This window comes from Miniopterus schreibersii (genome assembly GCF_964146895.1).
Source record: "Miniopterus schreibersii genome assembly, chromosome: 16".
NCBI lineage: Eukaryota > Metazoa > Chordata > Mammalia > Chiroptera > Miniopteridae > Miniopterus > Miniopterus schreibersii.
In genome coordinates, this window is record NC_138116.1 from 14,307,191 (window position 1) to 14,321,166 (window position 13,976).

At 49.7% G+C, this 13,976-nt stretch overlaps 2 protein-coding genes across 3 annotated transcripts in view; both read left to right on the plus strand.

Annotated features, from left to right (window-relative positions):
• The window catches only part of CUEDC1 (CUE domain containing 1), a 75,266-nt gene extending 72,337 nt beyond the window's left edge, over positions 1-2,929 (plus strand). Inside the window, exon 11 of the mRNA XM_081161302.1 lies at positions 1,402-2,929. The gene's annotated coding sequence lies outside the window, so the exon portion shown is untranslated. The remainder of the gene's footprint in view (positions 1-1,401) is intronic.
• Positions 2,930-9,788: 6,859 nt separating this feature from the next.
• Positions 9,789-13,415, plus strand: MRPS23 (mitochondrial ribosomal protein S23). Of its 2 annotated transcripts, none has more exons than XM_081161062.1 (5): positions 9,789-9,898; positions 10,406-10,576; positions 12,246-12,323; positions 12,530-12,656; positions 13,037-13,415. In XM_081161062.1, exons 1-5 carry the CDS (start codon positions 9,855-9,857, stop codon positions 13,187-13,189), a joined length of 573 nt encoding a protein of 190 aa, XP_081017188.1. In that variant the 5' UTR covers positions 9,789-9,854; the 3' UTR covers positions 13,190-13,415. The 2 variants fall into 2 exon arrangements, with proteins under 2 accessions (XP_081017188.1, XP_081017189.1); XM_081161063.1 differs by having other exon boundaries at positions 13,043-13,415.
• Positions 13,416-13,976: the final 561 nt, after the last annotated feature.

Below are 13,976 nucleotides of genomic sequence, written 5' to 3' on the forward strand. Positions count from 1 at the left end.
TGTGCAGAAATACTTGCTACCCTCAGGACAGTTGTCATGAAGGTGACGTAAACTGGCATACAGAGGACACAGCCAGGAACAATGACCAGTGGCCTGTCCCCACAGCCTGGGCTGGGCAGCTGGCCTTCATATCACCTCTAGTGACTCCCATCAGGCACCTCCAGATGGTTTTTTCCCTCAGGCTTTCCTCACCCACGAGGCTGCACCCACACTTCTCACCTCTCCAGGAGGCTCACACAGAGGCCCCCACTCCCACACAGTGCTGCTGTCTCCTTCCCTTGGGTCCTCAGGGAGAACGTGTCCTGTCCAAAGCCACTCCTGCATGAGGACCTTTTCCATCATTTCCTGAGTCTTCCAGCTTTTACTTTCCAGCTCCTTCCTCAAGTCTATGTCTTCCTCTCCCGTCTTAAAAATCACCCAACTTGCAAAAGAGTGGCAATCTACCTTCCCCCACTGCAGGCTGGCAGCCCCTCCCGCCACCCCAGATTGCCACCTGCCAGGTTCAGGGCCTTCTCCAGTGCTGTGTCCTCTGGTGCTCTCTGCACACTGCCCATCATCTTCAAACTGCCCTCCCTTGGCTCCCACGGCCCCATAATCTGGACCGTTTTCTTCTCAATTCTGTTCTCAGGGTCCTGTACTGTCTCCCGTTACCCCTCTGACTCCCTCAGTCCCAGTTCCCCAGGCATGGCCACTGCCTTCTGTTACAGTATCAGCAATATTTCTGTGCATTTGGCTCCAAAATCTGAATCTCCATCTCAGTCTGTGCCCCTAATCTGCTCCGTAACCCCAGCTATGCCCACGATTGCCTTTCTAGCTCTAGATGTCAACTCACTGAAGGCCAGTCTCTCCCCCTGACTTCCCCATTTCATTTCCCTTCCTTGTCTTTCTCGTCACCTGGTCTCTTCACTGCCCCCACGCCATTCACCCCATCACCAGAACACTTCAGCTTCATTTGTCCTTGCTCCCTGAGTGGGTCTTCTGAGTACTAAAGGCTTATGAACTTCTCAGGCTGGTGCGTGGCGTCCACCAGATTCTGAGCCCATTTACTTTTCTGCGGCCACAGGTGCCCTTAGTCTGGCTCATCTGGGCTACTGCTGTTTCACAGAAGGGCCAGGCATGTCCCACCTCTCAGCCCTTCCCATGCAGCGGTTTCCACCGGAACTCCAGTCCCCCACTACATCTCCAGCTGCGGAGTCCTTGGTATTCTGCAAGTATTCTAGGAGTTAGGACTGTGTGTGTGTGTGTCCAGGCAGAGTTCCCAGGCTGACACAGAGTCCCTGGAGGAAGGAGAGGGTTTCTGTCTTTGGTAGCTTCTACCCAAAACCATCTCTCCAGGAACCAGTGATGAAAGACCACTGGGCTTCACTGAAAAAGATTTCTCCCATCCCTTCTCCTTACCAGGTGACAGCAGTTCCTCCTCGCTGGAGATGATCTGACCTGGTGGAGGTAGCGGAGAGCAATACCGGCCCCAGCTGAAGAGCCTAGCTGCAGCCGGACAGGACAGACGGACAGATGGTGCTTGAGTACTGAGGCCCAGTGATTCTCTGGCCACAGTCCAGCCCAGCCACTGCCACTTTCAATGGGACTTAGAACTTCGGAGTTGCATGCTGTGATTGGAGGAAGGATCTGGAAAGGGAGGGGGGAGGGCACGATGGCCAACCAGGGCCCCTTTTTGTAGCCAGGCTGTTCTATGGGCAATGAATGGAAATGCAGGATCTAACCCCCTTCTTAAAAAAATAATCCAGAAATAGGCGAAGGTTGGAGTGCCACAAAGGGCAGGAAGACCCTGCCAGAGGCTCTTTGGCCTGAGGGTGGAGCCCTGCCTCCCACCCTTCCCCATCTCCCCCGCTGGGCCACAGACACTGCCTGATCCCCCACTCCATCCCCAGTCCCTTCTGGGCACCTTGAGCCCTTTATCCCCACTGTCCCCTGCATCTCGGCCTTTTCCCAGGGCTGCTGACCTTTGGCACAGCCCCTGCACCCAGCTCCAGGGGGGAGAGCCCTGGGCAGTCACTGAAGAGAGGTATCTGCTGACTGCCCTGCCTGGGCCCCTCAGGCTGCCCTGTTAGGGGCTGGCATGACCCCCAGCAGGGATGGGGAGGGTGGCCACCCCGGAGCTGGAGGACTTTGGTTAAACAGGAGTAGTCTGGGGCCAGGTGAAGGGGCTGTCAGCCTGGGTGGGAGCGCCTGGGGCAGAAGGGCTTGCTGGGTGCCCCTTGCCAAGAGCCAGAAGATGAGTGATCCGCGGAGGAAAACTCCGGTTCTACCTTACCCGGCGTCAACCACTGCCAATGGGCGGGAGGCTGCTCGGTCTCTCCGGCCCCGCCGTCGGGATGCGAGCGCGCTGACCTCTCGAGGACCCGGGAATCCTGGGCAGCCCGAGGTTTCAGCTCCCCCCACCCCCGAGCGTGGAAGCAGCCCAACGGCGCGGGACTGGGAGCCAAGCTTTTGCAGGGCCCGGGTGGCCTCAAGTCACCCCGAGATAATGAGGGCGTGGCGCGCGCTCAGCACCGCAGGCGGAGGCGACCCGGGGACCGCACCTCACTCCTCCGAGGCCGGCGGGGCGGGAGGGGCCGCACTCGCCACGGCCAGTGCGCGTGACCAAGTTTGGAAGCGCGCGGGCCCGGCGCTGCCCAGGAGGGGCCGCCCGCCCCCGCCGCCGGGGACGTGCCCCCAGCGAGGGCCCCGCTGGCCTGCAGCCCGAGCTCCGGCCGGTGTGACCCCGAGGGGCTGAGTGGGGGCCCCGGGCTGTGGGCCTGGCCGCTGCGCGCTAGAACCTGGCGCACCGCGGGGAGGCTGCAGCCCCCCGTTTGTGTGTGTTGCTTTGTTAGTGTTTTGGGGTTTTTTTTTCTTTTTTTCCTATGTGTGGGTTTTCTCTTGGGGCTGTTTCATAGGAATTCCTGTAATAAAGACTCGGTGTTCTCTTGGTGCTCTGATGTGGCCGGCGGCGTGGGCTGAACCCTCTCTCTTCTCCCCCGCCCCGCTCGGCTCTGCTCGGCTCGGCTCCGCGCGGGGTTTGGCCCTGGAGCCCCGAGGGCCACCTGCCTCGGGCCCCATTAACCCGCAGCGTCTGTCAGGCCCCACGGGCTCTGACCTCAGCAGTGCACTCACGAGGTGGCACCTGCTGCCACCTTGCCGACCGCTGGCCTTGCGCGCGAGGTGGCCTTCCTGTTTACCCTGGGAAAGCAAGCCGCTTGCTGATAGGCAAAGGAAACACCGACAGGAAAGCCAGCCTCTGGCAAAGCTGCAGCTTGTCACCTCCTTAAATAAACAGAAAGCTGGAGAAAAGGCCGGACTGGAGGCTGGAGGGATGTTCAGTCTCAGACTTCAAAGGGCCCACAGACATCTTGCAGTTCAAATATCTAGTTTCCCCCCACTCCCCAGCTCAGCTGGACTACCTCCCACGCCAGGGAACTCACTGCCAAGGAAGAAGCTGGTGCCCTTTCCAGACAGGGCAGTTCTCAACGTTAAAAAGTTCTTCCTGTGTTGAGCCCAAAGGCCTCCTTGTGGCTTCCACCTGCGCATCTTGTTTCTGGGCCCCAGGTCACCTAGGCCAAGGCCGCCATTCTTCGCCCTCATGCCATTTTGAGCTTAGTGGCCTGACCCTCTCCTTCAGGACAAACCCTGCAGGTTCCTCCTGCCCTTCCTACAAAGAGGCTCTCTCCACACCCTCAGGTAGCTTGAGGTGGGCTTGTAAATCGGTGTACCTGGGACAGCTGGTGATGCTCCAGACGTGCTGTTTGGACCTGGGCAACCCAAGATTATCCTCTAACCCCAGTTCTGTACATTCTTTACTGATAGCTGGGACCAGTGTAATCCTGGGACAAAGCACCAGTGCTGGGACCTTATTCGAAATGACAGTTCTCGGCCCCACCCCAGTCCTACTGAATCAGCAACTCTGGGAGTGGAGCCCGGCAACCTGTGGTCAGATGTACACAACATTTCGCAGGCCAGTACCTATAGTACTGGCTGCAAATAGAATTACCTGAGTAGCTTAAAAAAAAAAAATCCTTCTGCTCAGTACCCCAGACCAATAAAATCAACAACCATGGTTCTTTTAAAACTCCTGTAATTCAAGTTCACAATAGAGTTTGAGGACCAGCACAGGAAGCAGCCTGTTAGGTGTTTCATGGTAGCCCAATTAATCTTGCCCGATAAATGGCCGCTTTACAGATGATGTAATGACAGTTCAGAAAGGTTAAATCACTTAACCAGCATCCCAGAGCTAGCAAGGTGTGAAGCCAGAAAAAAGGGCCCAGGGCTGCCCATGCCCCGACCCCTAAACCTGTGTTCCACCCTCTAAACCCTCGCTGCTCCAAGTGTGCTCTGTGGACCAGCAGTACTGACGTCACCCGGAGCCTGTGAGAAATGCATGTAATCGGGCCCCACTCCAGAAAGAACTTCGCTTGCAGGAGGCAGAAGGTAGCCAAGGTGTGGGATGGTGAGGATAGCTGATTAGGAGTGCTTGCCGTGTGCTAGCCAATTTTCTGGGGTACTTTAAATGTTATTTTAACTAGTCTCCACAACTGTTACATAAAATCAGTATTATTACTCCCATCTCACAGATCAGGAAACTGAGCCACAGAAATGTTAAGGTCCTTACTCAACAAATCCAGGTAGCACCTGGGTTTGAACCATGGTAGCTGAACTCTAGAAGAGGTGCCTAAACACTGAACTCTGTTTAGGGCTGGAAGAACAGGTGGTAAGACCTAGAACCCGTGCATAGATGCAATTTGTAGTGCACAGAAAGGTCTTAAAAACATCTCCATAGTGATACATGATCCTACAGTATGCCTTGAACTCATCTATTAGCATTTTTTATGTGGTTTAAAAGCCAATCTCTTACCATTTCCATTAAATGGCAAATATGGTGCTGAGAGAGAAGCACATGAACTCCTTTTTCCCATTATCACAGCACAGATTAATTTGTAGGATTAGCTAGCTGGGCCAGCTGGAGGAAGATTTAGAAATTTCTGAGGAGTCCCCAGGGGAGGAGGGTTGAAGGGGACTGTGTAAGTCTACTGCCACCTGGTGGTGATCTCTCAGAAGTGGCAGTCGCTGACCATTGAGAAGCCAAACACGGTCTTCCCACAAGGAATACGTGAGTACCTGTTTGGCCTGAGGTCAAATGAAAGGAATTCACTCTGTTCACATGTGTTATATTTTGTAAAATTTGCAAAACAAATATGTTTTTGTCTTTTTTCCTCCCTAAAAAGGGTCACTAAGATTATACAAGCATCAGGCCCTACACAACTGACATTACCCCTGCTTGTGATTTTTAGAGAGTAGAGAGTTACTATTTCTTATCAGGTCAAAAGGATTATTGCAGGGATGCTGAAGTAAGGAGCTGTGAAGCTCAGTACGAACTCAGCACAAGCCTGCCTTGCTATAACCTTGCCGTTTAAAGTGTGGTCTTACCATTGACATCAACTTGGAAGCCCGTTAGAAATGCAGAGTTTCAGACCTTACTCCAGACCCACTGAGTCAGAATCTGCATTTCCCAAGAACCCCAGGAGGTTCAGGTGCACTTTGGAGACTGAGTTGCTTTGCCTTCAATAAGAAAAGAAGGGTCCACACCAGCCCCAAACTGTCTGCCTTCAAGAGTCTCTCCCAGGCTGGAAAAACTCCAACAGAGTGATTTCAATAATAAAAGGCCAGAGTGTTGCTCCGGGCCCAGCTGGCTCCTGTTTCCTTGGCTACAAAAAGAGCCACAATGATACAGACCTCCCAGGGCAGGTGTAGGCATAAAGTGCTTCTTTCTCCTCTGCCTGAACTTGTTTCTCCTTGGGGGCAGAGTTGCTGTTTGCAGAAGACATGAATGAGCAGCCATGTGAAAATGCCTGCAAATTGCTAGGTGTGATTTAATTGTAGGTGTAATTCAATAAATTATGATTTATTGCTCTTAAGCATGGAATGGTCAGAAATCGTTATTAACACTTATTTATTGAGCAGTTACCATGCAGCAGACACTGTTCTAAGCACTCTGCAGGTATTAACCCACTGACCCCTCACAACAAGGCTATATGGTGGGTGCTATGATTATGCCCATTTTACAGATGACAAAGCTGAGGCCCAGAGGTTTGTAAAAGAGAGATATCCATCACTGAGGCACAGAGGACGGCCAGAACTGGAAATGACCAGGTGCACGGTGGGGTGGAGGGTTATTTCCAATCAACCACTGCTTTCTCCCTATGCGTGTATCTGGGGGAGCCTCCAGGAAGGAGGGCTGGATGTGAGCAGGCAGCAAGGGGGAGCTGAGACCGCTGCATCCTCCTTTGTCCTAACTTGGCTTCATTCATCTGTGCTGTTCACTAGAAAACAATTTTGAAGAGCCAGCTCTGGGCCAAGCACCAGGCTGGGTGTGAGAGGCAGAGATAAGAGCCCGATTCCTGCCTTCAGAGAGGCCCAGTTAGATAGACTCAGGCAAGTAAACAGAGTTACAACACCAAATTGTGAGAGAGATAAGCTGAGGGAGGGAGGGAGCAGGTCCTGGGGACATAGTTACTCAGTCTGGCTGAGTGTCTACAGGAAACAGCCTGCAGGTGAGACAGCACCTCCTCCCTGAACACCTCCCTCCTTGCCCTTGTCCTCTGGCTCCTTGTATTGTGCATGGAATGTATACCATTGCTTTCCTCCTTTTTTAAACAACAGCTGAGTTCCCCTGATCCTGGCTTTCTGCCAAAGGTGAGTAGCAATATTAATGATTTCACCGATATGCTGGGATTTCCACTTACCAGAGCTGTTCTGCTGTTGGGGATGTTCTTCCTCTTTTTGTCTGACAAACTCCAGGGGTGCTATTTACAAAGGTGTGGACAGAAGAAACTGACCTGCCGACACCTTGATCTTGGCTTCTAGCCTCCAGGATTGTGAGAAAATAAATTTCTGTTGTTTAAGCCACCCAGTCTGTAGTATCTTGGCATTGCAGCCCCAGCAAACTATGCAGTCAACAAGCGATTCAGCATGTAAGTTATCAATGATGAAATGCTCTGTGTCTCACCCACTGGACAGTGAGCTTCTCCAGGACTCAGCACAGGGTCAGGTAGATGCTTAAATGTTTGTGGGATGAATGGATCATTTAACAAGAAAGTAAAACAACAAGGCAGTCTATGAAATATCATCAAAATGCTTCAGTCTTAGGTGGCAATCCGTGGTTTACAGGACACAACAGCAGTAGTGATACTATAACAGCCATCAGACCCGTTAATCATGAGGACTCACTCTGTGTGCTTTATAAGAACGATCACTTTTACTCTTGCACAAGCCACGCAGATAGTTGATACCACCATCCACATTTTAACATATAGGGAAACAGGCTTGAAAATTTATGGAACTTGCCCAAGGTGACACAATTAGTCTGAAGCAGAGGGACTAAAATGGGGCCGAGTGGCAGAGTGAAAGAAGTATGACCTTATGGAGAATTTATAAGCTCTCCTCCTCTGTAAGGTTGTCAGGACATTATCTATGGCATCAGGTGGTTGAACAATTGAATGAGATAGTCCAGGTTCCTGGTGCAGGGCATGGCATGAGTGTGTCAGCCCCTTGCAGCCTTGAGAGGCTGTGGTGAGAAGAAAGCAAGGCTCTAATGCCTGCCCCCGGCTGCCCCACAGCTTCCTCCTGTATTATGAATGAACATGCCCTGGGGTGCACACTTCCTGGTGTAGGCTCAGAGGGTTCCCAATCATCTTGCCCCACATCTTATGGTCCTCCTGCTCTACCCACCAACATTCTTCTGTCTTGGTCACAGAGAGATTAGATATGATGCTGGAGGGGAAACTTTCAAGGCTTAGAAGAGGAAGAGATTTCTCCAAGAACATCTAGAGAGAAAATTCTTGCCTTGAAATTCCTTCCCTATTGAGGGTTTGGGTCTTTGAGTTCCCTCCCTGAACTTGGAATAAACCCTTCTAATTCTTTAGCAGCCGGAACTGCAATGGCCTCTGGGGGCAGGACGGAGTAGGAGAAGGGAAGTGTGTCTGTGGTCTGGGCTGACAACTGGCTCTGACTTGGACAGAATTAGAAACTTGTTAGGAGGCCTGGGAAGACTATATTTAGCTGTGAGTGTGTTCACTCTCTCTCCAGCAAAGTCGTCTTAGACCTTCCTAGGACTGGAAGACCAGAACCTCCACACTTAGCCCAATGGCCAGAGCTGTGTTCTCTCTCCTCTGTTCCAAAGGGCCCTGAGGCAGCAGTGACACCCACCTCTCGGTTTAGCCCTGGGCCTCAAATCACCCTGTCCCCTGCCCCTGGGGCCAGTTTTGCCTGACCTCCTCCGTTAACCAGTCTCCAGCTTGAGTCATAGCTGAGGAGGCAGTGTGGAGTTCTGGAAAGGGCCCAGGCTGGGCTGGAAGCCTGGCTGTGTCGGTTACCTATCAGACAAGTTACCTAACTCCCTAAGGCCTCACTTTCTAATCTATAAATAAGATAATAATAGCCACCTTGTGGGCAGGTGTGTGGATTCAGTGAGATAACACAAACAAGCAGTAACTGCTCATCACACATTCCTCTCCTCCTCACCAGCCTCCCAGGCAGCAGGAGGACTCTGGGATAACTCAATGCCCTTTCTTGCTGACAAAGAGAATGAATGGGCTCCCGGGAGACATTTTGTGAGAATGTGATTCAAAACATTTCACTGGATTAAAAAGTTCAAATACAAACACAAACTCTTTACAGGTCAAACTCTAAAGGATAAATAAAAAAATTCTCCCTTCCCCTCCTGCAGTTTTACTGGAGAGAAGCAATGTTCACCGCCTTGTGTGACCTTCCACAAAGTTTCTGTCCTCATGTGAACACAAACACATATAAAGTGTTTTCTTTTTTCTTTTAATAGGTTAGGCTCCCCCTAAAGGCATCCCCCTAAAAAACTTCCTTTTTCATTTAACTATAAGACATGGGCATTCATCTGGCTAAATACATGTGGAACTAAGTCGGTTCATAGCTGCATAGGATTCCATAGAATATATGAACCACAATTTAATAGCCATTTTCCAGTAGCCAGATTTTTTTTTTTTTTTAAACCACCAGAAACAATGCTGCAACGATGATCCCTGCACAAATATCCCCATGAAATTGTGCTTTAATTGCTGGGGGGGAGGGGAGTACTTTACCCGGAGTATGATTATTGGGCCAAATGGTAACCCTGAGAGGTTACTTTCCCCAGATTTTTGAGTTTCCTTCTCAGAATTTGTTTGTTCCAGACACTCTTACTTTTTCAAGCTCCACGGAGGAGCTGGGGAGGAAACACTAGCTGCCGGCAGGGTCCCTAATAGAGCGGATGCGGGTGGCGCTCCAGGGCCCAGGGTTTAACGGGGAGCCCCAAAGAGCAGGGGCCCGAGGCCTGGGCTCCAAGGTGACCCCGAGCAAGTGACTGCCCCTCCCCGGGCCTCGGTTTCCTTCTGTGTAATCTGTGACTCCAGCCAATACAGGCACAGTTGGGGACTAGTGTTGGGGACCCCCTGGTTGGCTCCCCCAGGACGTGGGCTGCACCTCCCAACGCCCTCCTGTCACCTTCCCACCGCGCGGCCCCACCGAAGAGGAGCCGCCTTTTTGAAGCCAGAAATGGCAAAGCAACCCCCGGGCTGAATCCCTCCCCTAGACCGGTCATTTGTTGCTCCTGCCCGGCTGGGGCTCGCTCCCTAGCTCTCGGCTCGGCTATCGCGTGCTCCTGCCTGAGCCCGGAGAGCAGCGGCGGAGCGCGCGGGTTCGGCCGATCCTTTGCTTCTGCCTGGCCCCGCCCCTCCCCGCCCGGCTGCGGGGAAAGCCCGCGATCCTCCGCTCGGCTAGCAACTGAGCCTCCTTTGCCTGCCGCCGGCGCTTCCGGTTCCGGTAGCCACCAACCGCTCCGGGTCAGAGGCCCGAGCATGGCGGGGAGCCGGCTGGAAACTGTGGGCAGCATTTTCTCGAGGTGCGCGCTCGGAGCCGGGGTGGGGGCTCTCAGCGCGGGTGGGTGTGAGCAGGGCGCCGCGTTCCCCAGGGTGCGGTGTCTGAGCCGGGAGGCCCGTCTCTGCGCTCTCCTGCTTCTGAATGGTTGTGCTGGACCGTGGCACCCCCTGAATTTCTTGTCTTTCTCGCTCAGGACTGCACCTCTGCCTTCACCGAGTGGAGGCCTCTAGGAAGAGGGGAGGAAGAGGCCGGTGGGCCTGGCTGGACAGTCTTTGCACTTGACGTGACGGGAATGGGGCGAGGGTGGGACGCACATACGAAGATAGGACTTGAACCGCCTGAGCTTGGTCAGGTTGCTTTGGAAGATGGAAGTCTCTTAGCTGTAGCGGGGAACCCCCCTGCTCTGCCCTCCTCCCGGTTCTGCGCGGACTCCGTGGTCACGCTGATGTCCCAGACTGTGGTTAGACCGATTCAGGGGCTGAGACAGGCTGTTGTAACTGACCGACCGTCGTTCTTTTCCTTCCCTAAGGACTCGGGACCTCATTCGGGCCGGGGTGTTGAAGGAGAAGCCCCTCTGGTTTGACGTATATAACGCCTTCCCCCCGCTGAGGGAGCCGGTCTTCCGAAGGCCCCGCCTGCGATACGGCAAAGCCAAATCGCCCGTCCAGGACATCTTCTACCACGAGGACCTGATCAGAGCGTGAGTGCCGTAGGGTGCAGCAGAGCTGATATCTTAAATAGGAATTGAGTCGGGGCTTGCCCTGTGGAGAAGGGCTTGTAAAATTAGCAAAATTAGGGAACGAGTGCCCTCCCCCATGTGAGAGAAACAGAAATTATGAGGAGTATGGAGCCCAGCAGCGACTGATCGTTGCAATTATAGCTGCCTGTTTCTGCACATCTGTTTTGCAGTGGGCACCGGGCTCAGCACTTAACAAACATTATCTCATTTAGGCCTTACTCTAACCCTGCAAGCTAGGTGTCCTTTTCATTTTAGTCTTGTGGCCCCTGAGGCTTAAGGAGGTCAGCAAACTGGGAATTCACTGACAAGGCCCTTTCCCCTCAAATACTTATGTCAGGTCTAGTACCGGGGATTTGTATGGGTTCTTTTCTCTTAAATGTTAAGATCAGAGGTTGTGCCTAATAGAAGTTAATACGTATTCCTTATCCTTTCGCCTCTTCCTGGAAGTAAGACAACAGAACTTACAAGGTTATATTCTCTATTGAGGTCCAGGCACCTTTCATTTGAGGACCCCTCCCCCCCCTTTGAGGTGGGAGTACAGTATGTTCTTGTTCTAGTTGGAAATTTTCAGGATAGGACACAAGATCTTTGGGGCATTAAATTCTTTTTCAACACTTTTCTGCTCAGGGCCATTAGATGCACGTGGTCAGCATACTTTCCAGGTTCATTTATACATTAAAATCATTTGTGTGGCTAACAGTTGGAACTGGGTGATAGGTCATTGGACAATGTGGGATATTTTATAGCTCTCTCTTTTATTACTATTAATGCCAAAATAACACCTTGTATTTAAATAGTGTTTTGAACATTTATCTTTGTGGCTTTTTTTGGGGGGGTGTTTTATATTTTTAAGAACTTATAACAACAAAATAAATCCCAAATGTATCAAAACTTAAATGTAAAAAAGTGAAATCATAAAAGTACTAGAAGAAAGCATGGGAGAACTTAAAATAGTCTGAGTGATAAAGACCTTTGTGAGAGTGACATGAAACCCAGAGGCCATTCTGTATTAAAAAAGTACTGTAAGCAAAATCAAAACTCAGCCAATAAACTGGGGGAAAAAATTGCAGCATGTATGACAAAGGCTAATTTATCAGTTTTTACTGCTATATAGTTTGCTTGTAAGTCAGTAAGAAAAAGACCACCAATGGACAAATTGGCAAAGACATGGACAAGTTGCAGAAAAGGAAATTCAGTTTGCTTTTAAACATGATAAGATGCTCAGTCTGTTTCATAGAAAAAGTAAAGACTACCATGAGCTTTAATTTCACTTATCAAATTGACAGAGATCATAAAGTTGGAAATATATTTGGTCAAGGTATGGGGAAATAGGCACTGTCATACATTAATGGTGTGAGTATAAATTGGCACAACTTCTTTGGAAAGCATTTTGGCAATTTGGAAGGCCAAATTACAAGTGCGCATATCTTGACCCAATAATGCCATTTTTATGAATTTATTCCAAAGACTTACTTGCATGGTGCACTAAGAAATAGAGATAAAGGTAATCATTGCAACTGTTTAGGCTCAGGCTATGTAGGTAGGTTGTGTTATACTTAACTCCTTAGGGTCTAGCAGTTATTTCTTAGTGTGTTCTTGGACGTGATTACATCTTGTTTGTATTTCCCAGGAAATTTTATTCAGCCTATGGATCTGGTCAGAAAGCTTTTGATCTTTTCAATCCAAACTTCAAGTCTACCTGTCAACGGTAAGGCATTTTATAAACCCTGGGTGGCTTTATCTTTTTATTTTTAAGAATTTAGTTATCAGTTTGAATTGTTTTGCTGAATTGCACTAGAGAACAGTGTTCCTATGGGAACGTCTGTTAAGGGAGCGCTTTGAACTGTGTAGCACAGTTCACGTCTTAACAGCTCTCGGTATGCAGCCCTAAGGCTTGACTGCTTGGAATTCCAGGTTTGTGGAGAAGTACTTGGAGCTACAGAAGCTTGGAGAAACAGATGAAGAGAAATTATTTGTGGAAACAGGGAAGGCTTTATTGGCAGAAGGTGTCATTTTAAGAAGAGTAGGAGAAGCAAGAGCTGTGAGTATTTTATTACCAAAATTGTTATTAGGATTAGTGGTCTCTTTGCCACAGGTTAAAGGAAGACTTGGTTTTCTTTCCCCAACCTCAGCTCATGTTCCTAAACTCCAGGTCAAATACTCTTAGATGGAATATACTGGAATTTTGTGGTTATGACTGAGACTTGGAACAAGTGAGTTGTCACGAGTGCTTTTGGAATTGTGCTGCTGTAGAGATTTTTTATCATGTTTGTTGTTTGTTGTAGTAGAATTTGACCTGAAATATGAACGTTAAATTTTTGACTCAGTGATAGAATGTGCCTAAGTCATACAGCTTCAGCCAACTACTTGAGTGTGAAAATGGTAACATCTGTGTGACATACTTATGTCTGGTCTTCTAAGCAACAGGACAGTAGTCACATTTCCGGGAAATCTGAACCCATGGGTGTCAAACTCCAAACTGTGTTGGGAAAAAAAGAGCCTCTGAAAGAAGTTCCACAGCACCAGCACTCGGAGCCCCCTGAAGAGCAGTCAAAAGGCCTCTCACCTCCATGAAGAATTTGTATACCACATATACTGACATTTAAGCTGTATTCACTAGATGAATGTTGAACGATTTTTAACAGTTGAGCCGTGTAAATGTTTCTGGATCTCTAAGGCATTATGTTTGCCTTTTAGTTCCTGTTGCTAGGTGGTCATAAAGCTCAGTATCATGGTTTGAAAGAAGCAGTTATGTGAACTTTTATGTTAGATGGTATTAAATAAAGAATTCCCTAGCTGCTTATAATGTAAATTTACTTTAAAATTATAAATAGTATGAGGAAACCTTTATAAGTATTGTTTGAATGGGACTCATTCTGAGTAGGTTTGCTTGGATTTTGGTGTTAACATGTGGGCTAGTGCCCTGGCTTGTGTGGCTCAGTTGGTTGGGCGTTGTTGTCCTGTGCACCGGAAGGTTGCTGGTTTGATTCCTGGCTCCATCCCCGGGATCCCCAGTTGGGGCCGTGCAGGAGGCAACTAATCGATGTGTCACTTGCGCATCAGTGTTTCTCTCCCTCTCCCTTCCTCTCTCTCTCAAAAAAAAAAAAAAAAATCAATAAAAAAATCAAAAAACACAAAACAATGCATTGGCTGGCTACCTTTGATTCTCTGGTATGTTTCTCTTCTCTGGATCCACCAGACTTTCACTTACACATATAATGTGGTCCTTCGGTCATATGTTTCTGTGTGCAGGTAATCTTTATACTTGTTACTATAGAACTATTGACCTTCAATTTGAGAGGCCAAGCTGACTTGTGCTTTGCAGTAAGAGTGAGGACCTATTATTGAAAATAGCCAAAGG

Excerpts from the sequence above, each read along its gene's own strand:
- MRPS23 (XM_081161062.1), top strand. The coding sequence starts at position 9,855 with ATGGCGGGGAGCCGGCTGGAAACTGTGGGCAGCATTTTCTCGAG. Across the intron at positions 9,899-10,405 it reads GTGGGCAGCATTTTCTCGAG|GACTCGGGACCTCATTCGGG; the intron begins GTGCGCGCTCGG and ends TCCTTCCCTAAG. Across the intron at positions 12,657-13,036 it reads GAGTAGGAGAAGCAAGAGCT|CAACAGGACAGTAGTCACAT; the intron begins GTGAGTATTTTA and ends TGGTCTTCTAAG.